The sequence below is a fragment of the Bufo gargarizans genome, chromosome 4 (assembly GCF_014858855.1).
Source record: "Bufo gargarizans isolate SCDJY-AF-19 chromosome 4, ASM1485885v1, whole genome shotgun sequence".
NCBI lineage: Eukaryota > Metazoa > Chordata > Amphibia > Anura > Bufonidae > Bufo > Bufo gargarizans.
The window spans coordinates 325,027,746-325,047,453 of record NC_058083.1 but is presented as its reverse complement, the minus strand read 5'-3'; the positions used below and the strand labels follow the sequence as shown (position 1 = coordinate 325,047,453).

Here is a 19,708-nt window from a genome sequence, read left to right as displayed (position 1 = left end):
TATACCTATAAGGGGTTAAAAAAATCGCATCTCCAGCCTGCCAGCGAACGATCGCCGCTGGCAGGCTGGAGATCCACTCGCTTACCTTCCGTTCACAGGAAATTTCGCCTCTCGCGAGATGACGCACGGAAAAAAATCAACCGCCTCTCGGATGCATCCGTGCGTACAGCGGTCAGGAGGCGGTTAAAACAGACAGTAATACCTCATAAAATAGTTATCAATCAACATTCCCCATATGTCTGCTTTATGTTGGCAGAATTTTGTAAATGTCATTTTATTTTTTAGAACGTTAGAAGGCTTTTAATTTTAGAAGCAATTTATTAAAATTTCACAAACCAATTTTTAACGCACCAATTCAGTTATAAAGTGATTTTGAGGGGCTTAATGGTTAACAGCTAAATAAATCTCAATATATATTACTCTGATTCTGCAGTTTACAGAAATACCCCATATGTGGCAGTAAAATGCTCCATGGACACGTGGCAGTGGTCAGAAGGAAAGCGCCATATGGATTTTGGAGGCAGATTTTGCTAGAATGGTTTTTAGGCACCATTTTGTATTTAAAGAAACCCTGATGTACCCCTACAGTAGAAACCCTCAAAAAGTGACCCCATTTTGTAAACTACACCCCTTAAATAATATATTGGGGGGGCTGGGCACTTTGACCCCCTAAGCATTTTAGGGAATTTGGAAACACTTGATAATAAAATGCAGTACTACTGCGCTGGTACTTAAGCCACATGTCTGGCGCTGGTATTGAACGGGTTAAACCCCCAAATCAGAGAATATAAATCTCTTGTTTACAATTTGCATAAACTCAAATAAAACATCGAGGAAAAATGGGTTACAATAATAGAGTGAGAGTCCAGTGTGTTCCACTCACCAGAGGCAATATGTTTTGGGCATATGTACTGCCTCGTACTACCCTTCGGTCATACATGATATTTCCATAATTGTAGGTCTCTTCAGTCCTGTGACAAAAGCAAGAAATAAAGTTGATCACTGGGGCATGAGTGTATGCTATCATCCTTACCAGGGTTGCCCCACCGTGAGAACTTATCCCCATCTACAGGATAGGGGATCTGATTGGTGACTGTCCGAAGGCTGAGACCCCCAGAGTCGGTAAACTTTACAGGACTGCTGGAGATAGCAGATCAGATTCTTATCTCCTATTCTGTAGACAGGGGATATGTTCTTATAGTGGGACAACTCCTTTAATGACCCATGTTCACACATATTAACATTTAAAGTCCCGGTTTCTATTAAGTTAGATTGACAACTTCACAAAAATAAATCTATGCAACTTACGAAATCATCTTCGGTTTCATTTTTGCACTCTTAGGAGTGCCAGGTGGTTTGCTTTATTTAGATCTCATAAACATCTTATGAGAAAGAGAAAGCATGTAAAGAATCAAACAGAAGATGACTAAGGAGATAAAAAAAATACTAGATTGACTGTAACATGTTAAACCAGTTTTTCAATCTTATAAAAAATATATAAAAGTATCTTAATGTGTTAGAATGGTCACCAGATGATGCAACCATAGAACAGAAGTAGTTACTTTTCATTATCTTGCTCAGGTCTGTACAGCACAGTTGTTTTCATGCTGCCAGGGCAGGATTAGCAATGTGTGCAGGATTAGCAATGTGTGCAGGACTAGCAATGTAAGGGCTCTTTCACACCTGCGTTCTTTTCTTCCGGCATAGAGTTCCGTCGTCGGGGCTCTATGCCGGAAGAATCCTGATCGGTTTTATCCCCATGCATTCTGAATGGAGAGAAATCCGTTCAGGATGCATCAGGATGTCTTCAGTTCCGGACCGGATCGTTTTTTGGCCGGAGAAAATACCGCAGCATGCTGCGCTTTTTGCTCCGGCCAAAAATCCTGAACACTTGCCGCAAGGCCGTATCCGGAATTAATGCCCATTGAAAGGCATTAATCCGGATCTGGCCTTAAGCTAAACGTCATTTTGGCGCATTGCCGGATCCGACGTTTAGCTTTTTCTGGATGGTTACCATGGCTGCCGGGACGCTAAAGTCCTGGCAGCCATGGTAAAGTGTAATGGGGAGCGGGGGAGCAGTATACTTACCGTCCGTGCGGCTCCCAGGGCGCTCCAGAGTGACGTCAGGGTGCCCCACGCGCATGGATGACGTGATCGCATGGCACGTCATCCATGCGCATGGGGCGCTCTGACGTCATTCTGGAGCTCCCCGGGAGCCGCACGGACTGTAAGTATACTGCTCCCCCGCTCCCCACTACTACTATGGCAACCAGGACTTTAATAGTAATACTAAACGCATTTTGAAGACGGATCCGTCTTCAAATGCTTTCAGTTCACTTGCGTTTTTCCGGATCCGGCGTGTAATTCCGGCAAATGGAGTACACGCCGGATCCGGACAACGCAAGTGTGAAAGAGCCCTTAAGTTAGTAGCAAATCATGACTTCTCCTCTTGCACAAACAAACTGTAAAAGCAATACACAACAAGGCCAGTAGATGGCAGTGTCAACCTAAAGTTAACTTTATAGTGAGTGGTTTCTGTTCTGCATGCGTGGCTCAGGAGGCATGGGATAAGGGATTAGCTACCTTGAGGATTACTACCACCCTTGTTAAAATGTTACTGATGATGTTACCTCACCAAAGTACTGTATCAATGATCATCACCGGTGGATGGCTCTATGGAAAAAATCTGAGTATACAAACTAATTATTTGCACACTGTATGGTGTACTGAATTTGGATATTTTTAGCACGATTTTGTCACTTTATGGCAGTGGTATTTAATCAAAGTATGTCAGTATTATTTATGCACTTTTTGATATGCAGTATATAAGAAGCATTATTAAACCGGTCACCATCCAAGCAGTGTATTACTCTTTAATCTGCGTTTTCAGCGGTCAGATAGAATGAGAGCAGATGAGACGGAGACTTCAGATATCTGGCACCAGTGTAGGTTTAAAGGAATTGTCCATATATTTTCCTCTATTTGTGGGAAGTTGTCTGTGGCAAATCCGCCTGGCCTATATCTCATAGGCTGATAATATCAATCAGCTCAGCGTGATTACCACTCCTGCTCTCCACAATATTCAGCCATGAGATCTGTAACATCAGCAAACGCAATCTGCGCCATGGTCAAATGTCCATGAGGAGTCACAGGGATCGCCACAGGGGTCACCGCACAGACTGCTCGCCCGCTCCGACTGGACGTCTATAAAAAGCCCTGAGGATGGAGATCTGACAGCTGTGGGATTGACAGAGACAAAAGTTCACTTCCTGACAACTGTGATGACAAAGGCGGAATACATGGACAGCGGGGGGAGGGTTAATGTTAGCAGAATATTACGGTAAATCAGCAGATAGAACGCACCAATCCTCATAATAGATCCTATATAGCCCATATAGCACCCATACAATATACATGCAGCACCCCTACTATACACATATACAGTACTGTCCAGCTCACCTCAATCTCCAGTGCATGGAACAAGCCAAAGGATTTGCTCCCAAAACTCTGTAATCAGAGAGGTCGGGACCAGCAGCGCAGGAACCCCACAGATTCAGTGACGATGTTATTTGATAAACTTTATTTTCACTCCTATTAAATCCTTTAATTTAAGAGCAAATCATTTTGGAAAATCATTAAAAGGGGTATTCCCATCTCAAGGATCCTATTTTAATTTGTTATAGAAGTGCCTGTAAGCATTTTTGTAATTATGTTCTTTTAGCAAATCTCTACCTATTTGGGAAAAAAATCTTTTAATCCTGCCCCACTGTTATCTTCTGGTATCCACTAGCTATGGCCACCGCTTGTGTGACGCATCAGTGGCCCGCGCCTGCGTAGAGCACATTTTCTTCCCCCGGCCGGGCCACACATCGCTGTCTTGAATGTGCATATCACTGTCTAGAACGTTCACGCCTCCGCGAATGCGCCATGGTGACTTCTTCCTGGCCAGTACAGTACAGAGCAGCGAACGTGCACGCCGCCGCGCACGCGCAATGGTCTGCAGTACTGTATATATTCATATAAAGTGTGTGGAGACGAAGCTGTGAGATCTACAGGTATATACTGTGCAGTACTGTATATGGACTAAGTACAGATCTATTGGCACACGCATCTAAATAGACTATATGCAGATCTGGTGGACTCGGAAAATACTGAAATACTGGATATGAGTCCATTATAATAGGGTGTAATCAGTATATATACTGTAGATACAAAGTCTCAGAATCGTTATCTAGACATTACAGCTACCTGGCTAATATTATCCGTAATTTTCTATATTATTGCATTCATCTGTATTTTTATCCTTTAAGTGTATATAGATGTTTTTAATTAAATTTTTTTATTTTTAGGTTTCATTTTTTATACTATATGTAACAGTGATGCCATGCACAGAGCAGTACGGTGCTAAGCACCACTACATCTCCAGTCCTGGGAGTAATATACCCATGGTGACGACATGCACAGAGCAGCGCCATGCTGAGCACCACTACATCTCAGCCTTGGGAGTAATATATCCACGGTGATGCCATGCACAGAGCTTATGGGTCTTACAGTAGAACACACCACACCCTCTGGTCAGGAAATTATTGCTTAACTCTGAGGTGTGAACACAGCTCGCCATACTGGATAGTGTTCTCATGGTTGAGCAGAAGTCTTGGACTGGTCAGCCATGAGCGAGGAGACTGGTCAACAGCGTCTATGGATGCGCAGGCGCCATGTGAATGGTCACCCTATTGCTCTCTGTACATTATTTTCCCTTGAGCTGTGTTGCTGATAATATATGAAGGTATAATTACATACAGTACAGACCAAAAGTTTGGACACACCTTCTCATTCAAAGAGTTTTCTTTATTTTCATGACTATGAATTAACACGTGGAATTATATACATAACAAAAAAGTGTGAAACAACTGAAAATATGTAATATTCTAGGTTCTTCAAAGTAGCCACATTTTGCTTTGATTACTGCTTTGCACACTCTTGGCATTCTCTTGATAAGCTTCAAGAGGTAGTCACCTGAAATGGTCTTCCAACAGTCTTGAAGGAGTTCCCAGAGATGCTTAGCACTTGTTGGCCCTTTTGCCTTCACTCTGCGGTCCAGCTCACCCCAAACCATCTCGATTGGGTTCAGGTCCGGTGACTGTGGAGGCCAGGTCATCTGGCGCAGCACCCCATCACTCTCCTTCATGGTCAAATAGCCCCTACACAGCCTGGAGGTGTGTTTGGGGTCATTATCCTGTTGAAAAATAAATGATGGTCCAACTAAACACAAACCGGATGGAATAGCATGCCGCTGCAAGATGCTGTGGTAGCCATGCTGGTTCAGTATGCCTTCAAATTTGAATAAATCCCCAACAGTGTCACCAGCAAAGCACCCCCACACCATCACACCTCCTCCTACATGCTTCACGGTGGGAACCAGGCATGTAGAGTCCATCTGTTCACCTTTTCTGCGTCGCACAAAGACACGGTGGTTGGAACCAAAGATCTCAAATTTGGACTCATCAGACCAAAGCACAGATTTCCACTGGTCTAATGTCCATACCTTGTGTTCTTTAGCCCAAACAAGTCTCTTCTGCTTGTTGCCTGTCCTTAGCAGTGGTTTCCTAGCAGGTATTCTACCATGAAGGCCTGATTCACACAGTCTCCTCTTAAAAGTTGTTCTAGAGATGTGTCTGCTGCTAGAACTCTGTGTGGCATTGACCTGGTCTCTAATCTGAGCTGCTGTTAACCTGCGATTTCTGAGGCTGGTGACTCGGATGAACTTATCCTCCGCAGCAGAGGTGACTCTTGGTCTTCCTTTCCTGGGGCGGTCCGCATGTGAGACAGTTTCTTTGTAGCGCTTGATGGTTTTTGTGACTGCACTTGGGGACACTTTCAAAGTTTTCCCAATTTTTCAGACTGACTGACCTTCATTTCTTAAAGTAATGATGGCCACTCGTTTTTCTTTACTTAGCTGCTTTTTTCTTGCCATAATACAAATTCTAACAGTCTATTCAGTAGGACTATCAGCTTTGTATCCACCTGACTTCTCCACAACGCAACTGATGGTCCCAACCCCATTTATAAGGGAAGAAATCCCACTTATTAAACCTGACAGGGCACACCTGTGAAGTGAAAACCATTTCAGGTGACTACCTCTTGAAGCTCATCAAGAGAATGCCAAGAGTGTGCAAAGCAGTAATCAAAACAAAAGGTGGCTACTTTGAAGAACCTAGAATATGACATATTTTCAGTTGTTTCACACTTTTTTGTTATGTATATAATTCCACATGTGTTAATTCATAGTTTTGATGCCTTCATTGTGAATCTACAATTTTCATAGTCATGAAAATAAAGAAAACTCTTTGAATGAGAAGGTGTGTCCAAACTTTTGGTCTGTACTGTATATATATATATATATATATATATATATATACACATACACGATGTAATGAATGTTTCACAGATATGTGTTCCCCCTTGTATTTCCTTATTTTCAAAGCATCAACAACTTTCAATACATGTTTTTATTGAATTGTACCATATTTCTTATTTTTGGCTGTATATGTTCCTGTGTGGCCAACCATACACTCATACACACACACACACACATATATATATATACACACACACACAAAATGAGAATATATATGTTGGAGGGCACTATACTATCTGGTGTTGCACAAAGTATACAGATGCATTTATTTGTAAAAATGATCTGATCATTATGTTTATTACTGATCGGCGGCTCTACAAACACAGTGATGTGAGTGATGCGCTTCTTTCATCTATGATATCCTCACAACTATTGCGCTTGTTGCTCTATTTCAGTAACTGGCGGCATAGAAACAGGATCCAGCATAAGCTGGACAGCACTAGCACCCAATGGATCCCGCTGGGGGCGCCGTCAGCTTTCCAGCATGACTACTGCCTTTCTTCCAGATAAAATACTGCTGTATTGTACTGGTGTTTTGTCCTGTTTTGCCCTCCTGCTGTCTGTTGAGTGCATTAACAAGCCTATTGTTTTCTGCTCGCCTCCCCCCACATACACACACACACACACACACACACACATGGTAGAGGACACCTCCACCTCTCTCCACTGGGTTCTCAGCACTGGAGACAGGTGACATTAACCAGTGAGTGGATGGATGTCTGTAGCATATACAGTATTATACCCGTTCTAATAAGTGCAAATGTCACATTAATGATTTTCCTAAATGATTTGCTCTTAAATTAAAGGAATTAATAGGAGTGAAAATAAAGTTTATCAAATAACATCGTCACTGAATCTGTGGGGTTCCTGCGCTGCTGGTCCCGACCTCTCTGATTACAGAGTATACAGTACTGAGTTTTGGGAGCAAATCCCTTGGCTTGTTCCATGCACTGGAGATTAAGAGGTGAGCCGGACTCCTCTTTATGTATATACAGTACTGTATATGTGTATAGTAGGGGTGCTGCATGTACAGTATATTGTATGGGTGTTATACAGTATGTGTATTGTAGGGGTGCATTTATAGGATGCCATATGTGTATAGTAGGGGTGCTGCATGTATATAGTAGGGGTGCTGCATGTACAGTATATTGTATGGGTGTTATACAGTATGTGTATTGTAGGGGTGCATTTATAGGATGCCATATGTGTATAGTAGGGGTGCTGCATGTATATAGTAGGGGTGCTGCATGTACAGTATATTGTATGGGTGTTATACAGTATGTGTATTGTAGGGGTGCATTTATAGGATGCCATATGTGTATAGTAGGGGTGCTGCATGTATATAGTAGGGGTGCTGCATGTACAGTATATTGTATGGGTGTTATACAGTATGTGTATTGTAGGGGTGCATTTATAGGATGCCATATGTGTATAGTAGGGGTGCTGCATGTATATAGTAGGGGTGCTGCATGTACAGTATATTGTATGGGTGTTATACAGTATGTGTATTGTAGGGGTGCATTTATAGGATGCCATATGTGTATAGTAGGGGTGCTGCATGTATATAGTAGGGGTGCTGCATGTACAGTATATTGTATGGGTGTTATACAGTATGTGTATTGTAGGGGTGCATTTATAGGATGCCATATGTGTATAGTAGGGGTGCTGCATGTATATAGTAGGGGTGCTGCATGTACAGTATATTGTATGGGTGTTATACAGTATGTGTATTGTAGGGGTGCTTTTATAGGATGCCATATGTGTATAGTAGGGGTGCTGCATGTATATAGTAGGGGTGCTGCATGTACAGTATATTGTATGGGTGTTATACAGTATGTGTATTGTAGGGGTGCATTTATAGGATGCCATATGTGTATAGTAGGGGTGCTGCATGTATATAGTAGGGGTGCTGCATGTACAGTATATTGTATGGGTGTTATACAGTATGTGTATTGTAGGGGTGCATTTATAGGATGCCATATGTGTATAGTAGGGGTGCTGCATGTATATAGTAGGGGTGCTGCATGTACAGTATATTGTATGGGTGTTATACAGTATGTGTATTGTAGGGGTGCTTTTATAGGATGCCATATGTGTATAGTAGGGTTGCTGCGTGTATATTGCATGGGTGCTATTTGTGTATTGAATGGATACAATATGGATGTTTGATGGGGGGTCAGCGTGCAGTACTAGAGCCAGTGTGCCAGCAGGGGTGTGCCCCCGTTACAGTCTGCGTTATGTAGAATCTGCTTGTTTATCGTCCCCACTGACCATTACTTATAGGATCCATTATGAGGATTGGTGCGTTCTATCTGCTGATTTACGGTGACATTCTGCTAACATTAACCATTCCCCCGCTGTCCATGTATTCCGCCTTTGTCATCACAGTCGGAGAAGGCGAGCAGTCTGTGCGGTGACCCCTGTGGCCATCCCTGTGACTCCTCATGGACATTTGACCAGTACTGATAATATATAAAATATCGCCAGCATCCGATAATTACCGGGGAGGAATATTACTAGGCAAAGAATGGCGCAGATTGCGTTTGCTGTTACAGATCTCATGGTTGAATATTGTGGAGAGCAGGAGTGGTAATCACGCTGAGCTGATTCATATTATCAGCTTATGAGATATAGGCCAGGTGGGTGGATTTAATTGCCACAGACACCTTCCCACAAGGAGAGGAAAATATACGGACAATTCCTTTAAACCTACACTGGTGCCAGATATCTGAAGTCTCCGTCTCATCTGCTCTCATTCTATCTGACCGCTGAAAACGCAGATTAAAGAGTAATACACTGCTTGGATGGTGACCGGTTTATTAAAGCTTCTTATATACTGCATATTGAAAAGTGCATAAACACTGACATACTTTGATTAATTACCACTGCCATAAAGTGACAAAATCTTGCTGAACAAACCAACTGTATTGTGTAAAGCAGGGACAAATACTACCGTATACTACGGTTACTACTGCAGTCCCATGCGCCATCTGCTGTTTACAAACACAAATTGCACCCTGAATTTTCTAACTACTCTTCGTTACAGGTAATGAAACAGGATATTGCTCTGTGCTCACAAGATTCCAGTGTGATCGCTAGCGCTGCTACATCTGTATGGTTCCTATAATTTTTCTCTCCTCTCAAAGACATTGGTGGAAATTTTACTAAAAATCAAAATACACCAGAATTCTGGCATTATATGCACCAAGGGCCCTGAATCAGTGCAAATGTGATGTGGCCAAACAAAAAGCGGTATGATTTAGAATGCGCCAATATGTGCCAAAATGTTGCTGTATGAATAGGGCATAAAGTAAGACAACTATTAAATGGTGTAACCTTGGACTAGAAGACAGTATAAAGTTCTGCCAGATTTTTCATCCAGCATCAGCCACTTTGATAAATCTGGCGCATTTTTAGACTGTGTAGTCTAAATTTACACTGTCAGTATTGGTAAATCTGCTCCAAAGCTCTGTATACAGCTGTCTGCATGCTCCTCTATTACTGTGACTACTCCTGCCTTCACATACAACACCATAAGAGACGGCTCTGTTACAAACTGACAATGCACAATCTGCTGTCTAAAGGCCTTTTACACTGTCCAGGGTTCAGGCAAATATTGGGAACGAACCGAACATTCCTGATAGTTGCCTAAGGCTAGGTCTGCACAACGACATTTGTCACGCAACTTATGGGGCACGACTACACTGCAACATTTGTTGCGCGACATTTTGTTGCACCAATGTCGCGCAAATTTTTTTTATAATGGCAGTCAATGGTGTCGCACTGCAACATGCGACATGCTGAGACAGCAACGTGACAGTCGCAGAAAAATCCATCTCGAATGGATTTTCTGCGACTGTCGCGTCGCAGCATGTCGCATGTTGCAGTGCGACACCATAGACTGCCATTATAAAAATTGTCGCGAGACATAGGTGCAACAAGATGTTGCGTGACAAATGTCGTCGTGTAGACCTAGGCTTATTGATAGTGGAGATGACAGCTGCATGTTCGTCCCCATATAGATTCATTCTTTCTAGCAGCACATACCTATCCAATGATTTTACATTCCGCATAAAAGATGTGATCACCCAAAAAGCAAGGGTTCATTTGTTCAATGGGCGATCAGCAGCACATTTACACGGGGTAGTTATCGGAAACAAACGTACAGATGCTCATCCCTGATAATTGCCCGATCCTCGGCCCATGTGAAAAGGCCTAAATGGCGTTTCAGCTCTAAACCCAGACATAGCCTCATCTTCACTCATTTAGCATGTATGAGTGGAGCATCAGAGCTTTTCTTGCTCCAATGCCCACCCTTGCTCACAAGGTCCGTTTTGTTTACTTCCTCCCAATTTTATGCAGAGGCTTCCGCCTAGTAGTCATCCCAGTGACATCATGGGCACAAATTGGTTGTCTAAAACAGCGCTATAAAAGCGCCCATTTGTGCCAGTGACCTAACCTCTCCCCCTAGCATTCCCATACAGAGACCCAGAACGTCACCGGCAGTAAAGAAAAAGCCTTTGTCCTACGGGATGCAGCACAAGACGAGGGGGAGCGTCAGAGCAAGAAATTCTCAGATGCTCCACTCAAACATGCTAAATGAATGAAAATGAGGTCCGGTTTAAGCTCTGAACGCGGACAACCCCTTTAATACCCAGCATGTTAAACCCATCCCCTCCAGGGACTAAGTAAGAGCCAGGGAGCAGTGGAGCTCTTACTTCATGTAAACCATATGCATACATTTATGCATTTAGTGGGGCTATATTCAGTATCTCGAAAGTTTCCCTATTATCAGGATAATGCACTTTTGGAAAACACACAGATCTCACACTTACATAGGTGGCTGTGTTCCTCTATACTTCCTTTGGTTCTGTACGACTCTGGGTTGACTGGAGAAAGTGTATGTCCCACTTCCAACTTCTTTCTGGCTGGGTAACACAGACGTCATGGCTGCAATTTAGGTCTTCCTTTTATTGAAGAAAATATGGTGTTGGTGCTGCCAAAAAGAGGGAAAAAACAAGGAAATATATTCAGCATAATCAACACACCAAACCTTTCTAAACTGAGCACAGCACTGAATTAACCCCTTTAGGACCCTGCCATTTTTCACCTTAAAGGGAGTCTTTTACCTTCACGCTTTTCATACGAAACCCCTCCCCTTTCACCCCTCTGGCCCGCCCTAGGTTCTTCTGATTGCGCCCTCCTCTTAGTGAGAAATCCTGCGCCAGCACCGTTCAACAGATTTGCCGCACCTGCACACTTAATTCGCCATTATGGGATAATTTTAAGTTGCCATGTCATATTTAAAGTAGAAACTCCAAAAAAGTTACCCCATTTTGGAAATTACGGGATAAGATGGCAGTTTTGTTGGTACTTTTTTAGGGTACATAAGATTTTTGGTTGCTCTATATTACACTTTTTGTGAAGTAAGGTAACAAAAAAAAGATGTTTTGGGGCTTTTTTTTTTTTTTACAATGTTAATCTGATAGGTTAGATTGGTACTATTTTGGGGTGCGTATGACTTTTTGATCGCTTGGTATTACAATTTTTGTGATGCAAGGGTACTTTCACACTAGCGTTTTTCTTTTCAGGCCTAAGGGCTCAAATCCGGAAAAGAACTGATCAGGCATATCCCCATGCATTCTGAATGGAGAGTAATCCGTTCAGGATGCATCAGGATGTCTTCAGTTCAGTCTTTTTGACTGATCAGGCTTTTCAGAAAACCTAAGCATGTTGTATTTTTACCTCCGGACAAAAATCCGGAACACTTTGACTGAACGCCGGCCTTTTTCCCATTGACTTGCATTAACGTCGGATCCGGCGTCGTGTGTTCCGTCAAACCGGATCCGGCTTTTGCATGTTAAACCCGAAAAAGTCCATAAATGGCAGATCGTTTTTTTCCAATGCATTTTTTCATTGTGATCAAAATCCTGATCAGGATTCAAATGTAATCTGTTTTCACACGTTTTTTCCAGATCCGGCGGGCAGTTCCAGTGTCGGAATTGAACGCCGGATTCAAACAACGCTAGTGTGAAAGTAGCCTAAAGGTGACAAAAAAATTGTTTTAACACAGTATTTATTTTATTTTTTCTACGGCGTTCAGCTGGGAGGGTAAATCATGTGATATTTTTATATAGCTGTTCATTACGGATGCGGCAATACCCAATATGTCTGGTTTTTCTTTTGTGTTTTATTTTGGGAAATACATATTTTTTTGTTTTACTTTTTATTTTTGTCCCACTATGGGACTTCAACTTCTGGGGTCTGTTCCTCTCTGCAATGTATTACAATATATCCTGTATTGTAATACATTGCATGTCAGCTTGCATGCTGACAGCCTGAGAGACCCAGCCTAAGTGCTAACCTTAGATGCGTCCTGTCTTCTCCACGCTTCAGAGATGAGTCCAGCGTTCTGAGACTCTCGTAGAGCAGCCATGCCCACAAACGAATAAGACACACCCTCTACGATTGCTCATCTCCACCCCTTCTCTTCCTGTACATATTATATGATCAGTAGTAGTGTTGATCGCTAATATTCTAATCACAAATTTTTATTGTGAATATCGGCACTTCATAATCGCGAATATTCTAGATTGTTTTCATCAGTGAGTGAGGTGACTGGTTCTGCACATGCGCAGGATTTGGGTCGGGAGTTCGGGAGGAGGGTAGGATGTTTAGATTCTGTCACTCTTATAACGGGAGGTGGGGCTAGGAATGGGAAGTGATGAGGTAAGCATTTCATTTACATAACTTGAAAAAAGTGAAAGTGGACTGTAAAAGAAGTACTTGGAGGTGTTTAAAAAAAAAACCCTAGGATGATTAGGGTGGGGGAGAACTAGCTCAGGATGACGATGATTCTTATGGTTAAAAACCGGTGACAGGTTCCCTTTAAGTGCTGTTTTTTAAGTGCTGTTTTTTAAGGTAAAAAAAAATCTGAAAACCTGTCTATATAATATACATTAGGTTGCATCCTGGAGTGTTTTCACCATTGAACCACTGAATATAGCCTTTTTTTCTGTAACATGTAACCATTTTTCTGTTATTTTCAGTGAATTTTTGCTCACTATTAGACTAGGAAGGTGAAGGTAAAAAGGGCTAAAAGTAAATGAAAGACCCATCTTCTTAACCACTTCAGCCCCGCTAGGTGAAACCCCCTTCATGACCAGAGCACTTTTTACACTTCGGCACTACACTCCTTTCACCGTTTATCGCTCGGTCATGCAACTTACCACCCAAATGAATTTTACCTCCTTTTCTTCTCACTAATGGAGCTTTCATTTGGTGGTATTTTATTGCTGCTGACATTTTTACTTTTTTTGTTATTAATCAAAATGTAACGATTTTTTTGCAAAAAAATGACATTTTTCACTTTCAGCTGTAAAATTTTGCAAAAAAACGACATCCATATATAAATTTTTCGCCAAATTTATTGTTCTACATGTCTTTGATAAAAAAAAAATGTTTGGGCAAAAAAAAAAAATGGTTTGGGTAAAAGTTATAGCGTTTACAAACTATGGTACAAAAATGTGAATTTCCGCTTTTTGAAACAGCTCTGATTTTCTGAGCACCTGTCATGATTCCTGAGGTTCTACAATGCCCAGACAGTAGAAAAACCCCACAAATGACCCCATTTCGGAAAGTAGACACCCTAAGGTATTCGCTGATGGGCATAGGGAGTTCATAGAACTTTTTATTTTTTTTCACAAGTTAGCGGAAAATGATGATGATTTTTTATTTTTTTCTTACAAAGTCTCATATTCCACTAACTTGCGACAAAAAATTCTAGGAACTCACCATGCCCCTCACAGAATACCTTGGGGTGTCTTCTTTCCAAAATGGGGTCACTTGTGGGGTAGTTATACTGCCCTGGCAATTTAGGGGCCCTAATGTGTGAGAAGAAATGTGCAATCAAAATGTGTAAAAAATGACCGGTGAAATCCGAAAGGTGCACTTTGGAATATGTGCCCCTTTGCCCACCTTGGCATCAAAAAAGTGTCACATCTGGTATCGCCGTACTCAGGAGAAGTTGGGGAATGTGTTTTGGGGTGTCATTTTACATATACCCATGCTGGGTGAGAGAAATATCTTGGCAAAAGACAACTTTTCCCATTTTTTTATACAAAGTTGGCATTTGACCAAGATATTTATCTCACCCAGCATGGGTATATGTAAAATGACACCCCAAAACACATTCCCCAACTTCTCCTGAGTACGGCGATACCAGATGTGTCACACTTTTTTGCTGCCAAGGTGGTCAAAGGGGCACATATTCCAAAGTGCACCTTTCGGGTTTCGCAGGCCATTTTTTACACATTTTGATTGCAAGGTACTTCTCACACATTTGGGCCCCTAAATTGCCAGGGCAGTATAACTACGCCACAAGTGACCCCATTTTGGAAAGAAGACACCCCAAGGTATTCCGTGAGGGGCATGGCGAGTTCCTAGAATTTTTTTTTTTTTGTCACAAGTTAGCGGAAAATGATGATTTTTTTTTTCTTCTCTTTTTTCCTTACAAAGTCTCATATTCCACTAACTTGCGACAAAAAATAAAAAATTCTAGGAACTCGCCATGCCCCTCACGGAATACCTTGGGGTGTCTTCTTTCCAAAATGGGGTCACTTGTGGCGTAGTTATACTGCCCTGGCAATTTAGGAGCCCATATGTGTGAGAAGTACCTTGCAATCAAAATGTGTAAAAAATGGCCTGCGGGTGTCACGCCTTTTTTTTTTTTTTTTTTTACCTTTATAGAACAAACCTCTCCTTCCCCATGGGTCAATGTGCAAAGCGCAAATCGCCCAAAGATGTGACGAAGTGCGTTATGCACTTTGTCCCATGTGAAAGGAGACGTTTGCAGCAGCTGTGAGTGAATGGGCCCTAATAGCCCTGTGTGCCTATCCTGGTGAGATGATCCCTATGCTAATAGTGTACCTGTGAGTGGTACTTCCGGAAACACTCTCCAAAGCATAGGGCAGGGTGGTCAGGACAGTCAGGACAGAAATAGCGGGTGTCACGCCTTATTCCACTCCTGCTACAGACACGACATTTTTTTCGGGGTGGCGGTCGGTTTGAGGTACCAGGAACGACACTGGGGAAATGTCGCTCGTGTAGACGGCTAACTACACTGGTGGATGGGGCCACGGAACCTCCTGGGTACAGGAGGTTCGCGATGATCTCTTCCTGAAATTTGAGGAAGGATCCAGTTCTCCCAGCCTTACTGTAGAGAACAAAACTATTGTACAGAGCCAATTGAATTAAATATACAGACACCAGCGTCTGGTGCGTCAGGGAAACTAAATACGGAGCCAACATCTGGTCATTGAAGTCCACCCCTCCCATGTGGAGGTTATAGTCGTGGACTGAGAGGGGCTTTTCAATGACACGGGTTGCTCGCTCAATTTGGATTGTCGTGTCTGCGTGAATGGAGGAGAGCATGTAAACGTCACGCTTGTCTTCACCGTGAGCAGTTCTTCGTTACACAGTGCGGCCCTCTGCCCCCTTGCAAGATGGGTGGTAACGAGCCGTTGGGGGAAGCCCGCGCGACTAGTTCGCGCGGTACCACAGGCGCCAATCCGTTCTAGAAACAAATGCCTAAAGAGGGCCACACTTGTGTAAAAATTGTCCACATAAAGATGGTACCCCTTGCCGAATAAGGGTGACACCAAGTCCCAAACTGTCTTCCCACTGCTCCCCAGGTAGTTATGGCAACCGACCGGCTCCAGGGTCTGATCTTTTCCCTCATAGATCCGAAATTTGTGGGTATAGCCTGTGGCCCTTTCACAGAGCTTATACAATTTGACCCCATACCGGGCGCGCTTGCTTGGGATGTATTGTTTGAAGCCAAGGCGCCCGGTAAAATGTATTAGGGACTCGTCTATGCAGATGTTTTGCTCTGGGGTATAAATATCTGCAAATTTCAGGTTGAAATGGTCTATGAGGGGCCGAATTTTGTGGAGCCGGTCAAAAGCAGGGTGGCCTCTGGGACGGGAGGTGCTGTTATCACTAAAGTGCAGGAAACGCAGGATGGTCTCAAATCGTGTCCTGGACATAGCAGCAGAGAACATGGGCATGTGATGAATTGGGTTCGTGGACCAATATGACCGCAATTCATGCTTTTTTGTCAGGCCCATGTTGAGGAGGAGGCCCAGAAAAGTTTTAATTTCGGAAACTTGGACTGGTTTCCACCGGAAAGACTGGGCATAAGAGCTTCCCGGGTTAGCGGTTATAAATTGTGTGGCATATCTGTTTGTTTCGGCCACAACTAAGTCTAAAAGCTCCGCAGTCAAGAACAGCTCAAAAAATCCCAGGGCCGAACCGATCTGAGCTGTCTCAACCCGAACTCCAGACTGGGCAGTGAAAGGGAAAACTACGGGTGCGGCTGAAGTTGGGGACTGCCAATCAGGGTTTGCCAGCACCTCTGGGATTCTAGGGGCTCTACGGGCACGTCTTTGCGGTGGCTGCGACGGGGTCACTACTGCACGTGCCACCGTACCAGCTTCAACTGCCCTTCTGGTGCTCGCTACTTCACCAGGTTGTACGGCAGTGCTGGTACTAGGTCCAGGAAGGGCTGGGCTGCTGGTGTATGCCTCACCACGTAATCCGACAGCACCAGCCCCACTCTGCTGCTCTTGAAGCGGATCCTGCGCAACCTGCGGTCTAGCGACACGGGGCCGGGTACGCCTGCTGCTATCAGGGACCTCAACCTCCTCGTCCGAACTTTGGGTCAGAGAGCCACTGCTTTCTACAGGTTCGTATTCTGACCCGCTGGATTCATCAGATGAGGGTTCCCACTCCTCATCCGACTGGGTCAGAAGCCTGTAGGCCTCTTCAGAAGAATACCCCCTGTTAGACATGTGGGCAACTAAATTTAGGGGTATTCCCTGAGACTACCCAAGAAAAAAAAAGCAAGCCTGTCTTACAAAGGGGAGGCTAGCGAAGTACCGGAGGCCGCTGCGGTTGATAAAAAATATCAAAACTGATTTTTTTATCGCCGCAGAGCGTGTAAAGTGAATGTGCAGTGATCAAAAAAAAAAAATTTTTTGTCACTGCGGTGGGGCGGGCGTGGGCGAACGCACGTGTGGGTGACCGATCAGGCCTGATCGGGCAAACACTGCGTTTTGGGTGGAGGGCGAACTAAAGTGACACTAGTACTATTATAGATCTGACCGTGATCAGTTTTGATCACTTTCAGATACTATAAAAGTACAAATGCTGATTAGCGATACGCTAATCAGCGAATAACAGACTGCGGTGCGGTGGGCTGGGCGCTAACTGATCGCTAACTACCTAACCAAGGGACCTAAACTATACCTAAAACCTAACGGTCAATACCAGTGAAAAAAAAAAAGTGACAGTTTGCACTGATCACTTTTTTTCTTTTCACTAGTGATTGACAGGGGCAAGAAGGGGTGATCAAAGGGTTAATTGGGTGCTAGGAGGTGATCTGGGGGGTAAGTGTACTGTAGTGGGTACTCACAGTGATGATGTGCTCCTCTGCTCCTCTCCTGGAACCAACCGACCAAAAGAAGGAGCAGAGGAGCACAGCAGCCATATAACCCCATCATATTTACTAATATGTGGGGTTAAATGGCTGCTGATTGGATTTTTTGAAAATCATCAACCTGCCAGCCAATGATCGTGGCCGGCAGGTTGATGACGAACTTCTTCTTTGAATTTTGCCGGCCCGCGATGCGCATGCGCGGGCCGGCATACCCGGAAATCTCGCGTCTCGCGAGAGGACGCACCGGCGCGTCCACCCAGAGCAGCACGACCGCCGAGAAGACGCAATCCTGCGTATGGCGGTCGTGAGGAGGTTAATGGGATGTCCCATAAAAAATATTCTGTTTCCAACCAGCACCTAGGTCTGAATATTTTCTGCATGTAATTAAAAATTTAGCTTGGCCACTGAGTTATTCAATAAAACGTAACTGTATAGCGCCACCTGCTATTTGTCCTTTTCTTTACTTCTCTGTCCACCTTGCTGAGGTGCTCGCACTTGCTCAGTGCCATCTTTCAACTGCTATTCCGTGTATTATTTTGGTTTTGTACAATTTTACTTGCAAAAGCATGGGAACCCAATGCAAATTAGGCAGTAAGGTGCCCAGAGGGGTGTTTTTTTTCTTTCAACGGTGCCCAGGAACACCCCCAACCCAGTGCCCAGGCCCAACCTCCAGCAGAACCCAAGCCCCCCCACTACATTACTGACGCAAGGTAACGCCACCCACACATGCCTTTAGCTTCACCAAGACATCTTGCACAGGCACATACCCAGTGACACATTTGAGGCTGATGTGCCCTCAACAATGCGCGCAGTCTTTATTACTGTGCCTACAAAAGATTTCTCAGTGAAGCTGAAGGCAAGTGTGGGTGGAGTTGCCTCGTGTCAGTGGCGGCAACAGCGCTTCTTAGGGGGGCATGGAGTCTCAGCCCAGGAGAGGCGTGCTTGGGCTCTGCTGGAGGGCGGGCCTGGGCACTAGAAGCGGGCGTTCCTGGGTACTGTTAAAAGAAAATAATGCCCCTCTAGGCACCTTACTGTGTAATTTGCATATCATACAAAGATAGTTTATTTTTTTTTCCGCAAATAAGAAAACGCCAAATGAAAGGTACATCAGGGAAGGAGGTGTTATGTTCTACACGGCAATAGTTTTACTTTAATAATTATAATCCATGTGACAGATTTTCTTTAAGGCTTGTTCACAATCGTTGTTAGAAAAGGCCAGGTAAGAAAGGGCAAGGTTCATGAAAAGAACACCTCTCCAACCATTAAGCATGGGGGTGGATCAATCTTTTTGGGGTTGTGTTGCAGCCAATGGCATGGGGGACATTTCACATGTAGAGGGAAAAATTGATTCAATGAAATTTGAGCAAATTCTAGAAGCAAATAAAACACAAACTGTAAAAAAGCTGAAGATGAAAAGAGGATGACTCCTACAAATGGATAAAGATTCTAAACAAAGCTCAAAATCCACAACAGACTACATCACAAGCTGATGGTTTTTCCATGGCCCTCACAGTCCCCTGATCTGAAGGGCCCTTTACATGGCCGAGAATTGCACAGATCATCGTCAACGAGCATTCATAGTAACGCTCGTTAGAGATGATTGGGCAGTGCAAATGTACCGCCGATTACCTGATGATCGAGCAAAACGCTAGTTCACGGGGTAATCCAATCGTTTGTGCTCACCCAAAAATGATTGTTTACCGGCAACAGATCATGCTGTGTAAACATGATCTGCTGCCGGGAAACAAGTCGTTATGGGGAAGAGAGATGGCACTAGCGATCACTCCTCCCCA

At 43.7% G+C, this 19,708-nt stretch overlaps 1 protein-coding gene across 1 annotated transcript in view; it reads right to left on the bottom strand.

Moving 5' to 3' along the window:
- RSPH3 (radial spoke head 3) overlaps positions 1-19,708 on the bottom strand; it is a 50,778-nt gene that overhangs the window by 23,309 nt on the left and 7,761 nt on the right. The window contains exons 2-3 of the mRNA XM_044291643.1: positions 11,254-11,414; positions 884-971 (exon numbers count right to left, since the gene is read on the bottom strand). Of these exons, the coding sequence (XP_044147578.1) occupies positions 884-971; positions 11,254-11,366 (201 nt within the window). The 5' untranslated portion in view covers positions 11,367-11,414. The remainder of the gene's footprint in view (positions 1-883; positions 972-11,253; positions 11,415-19,708) is intronic.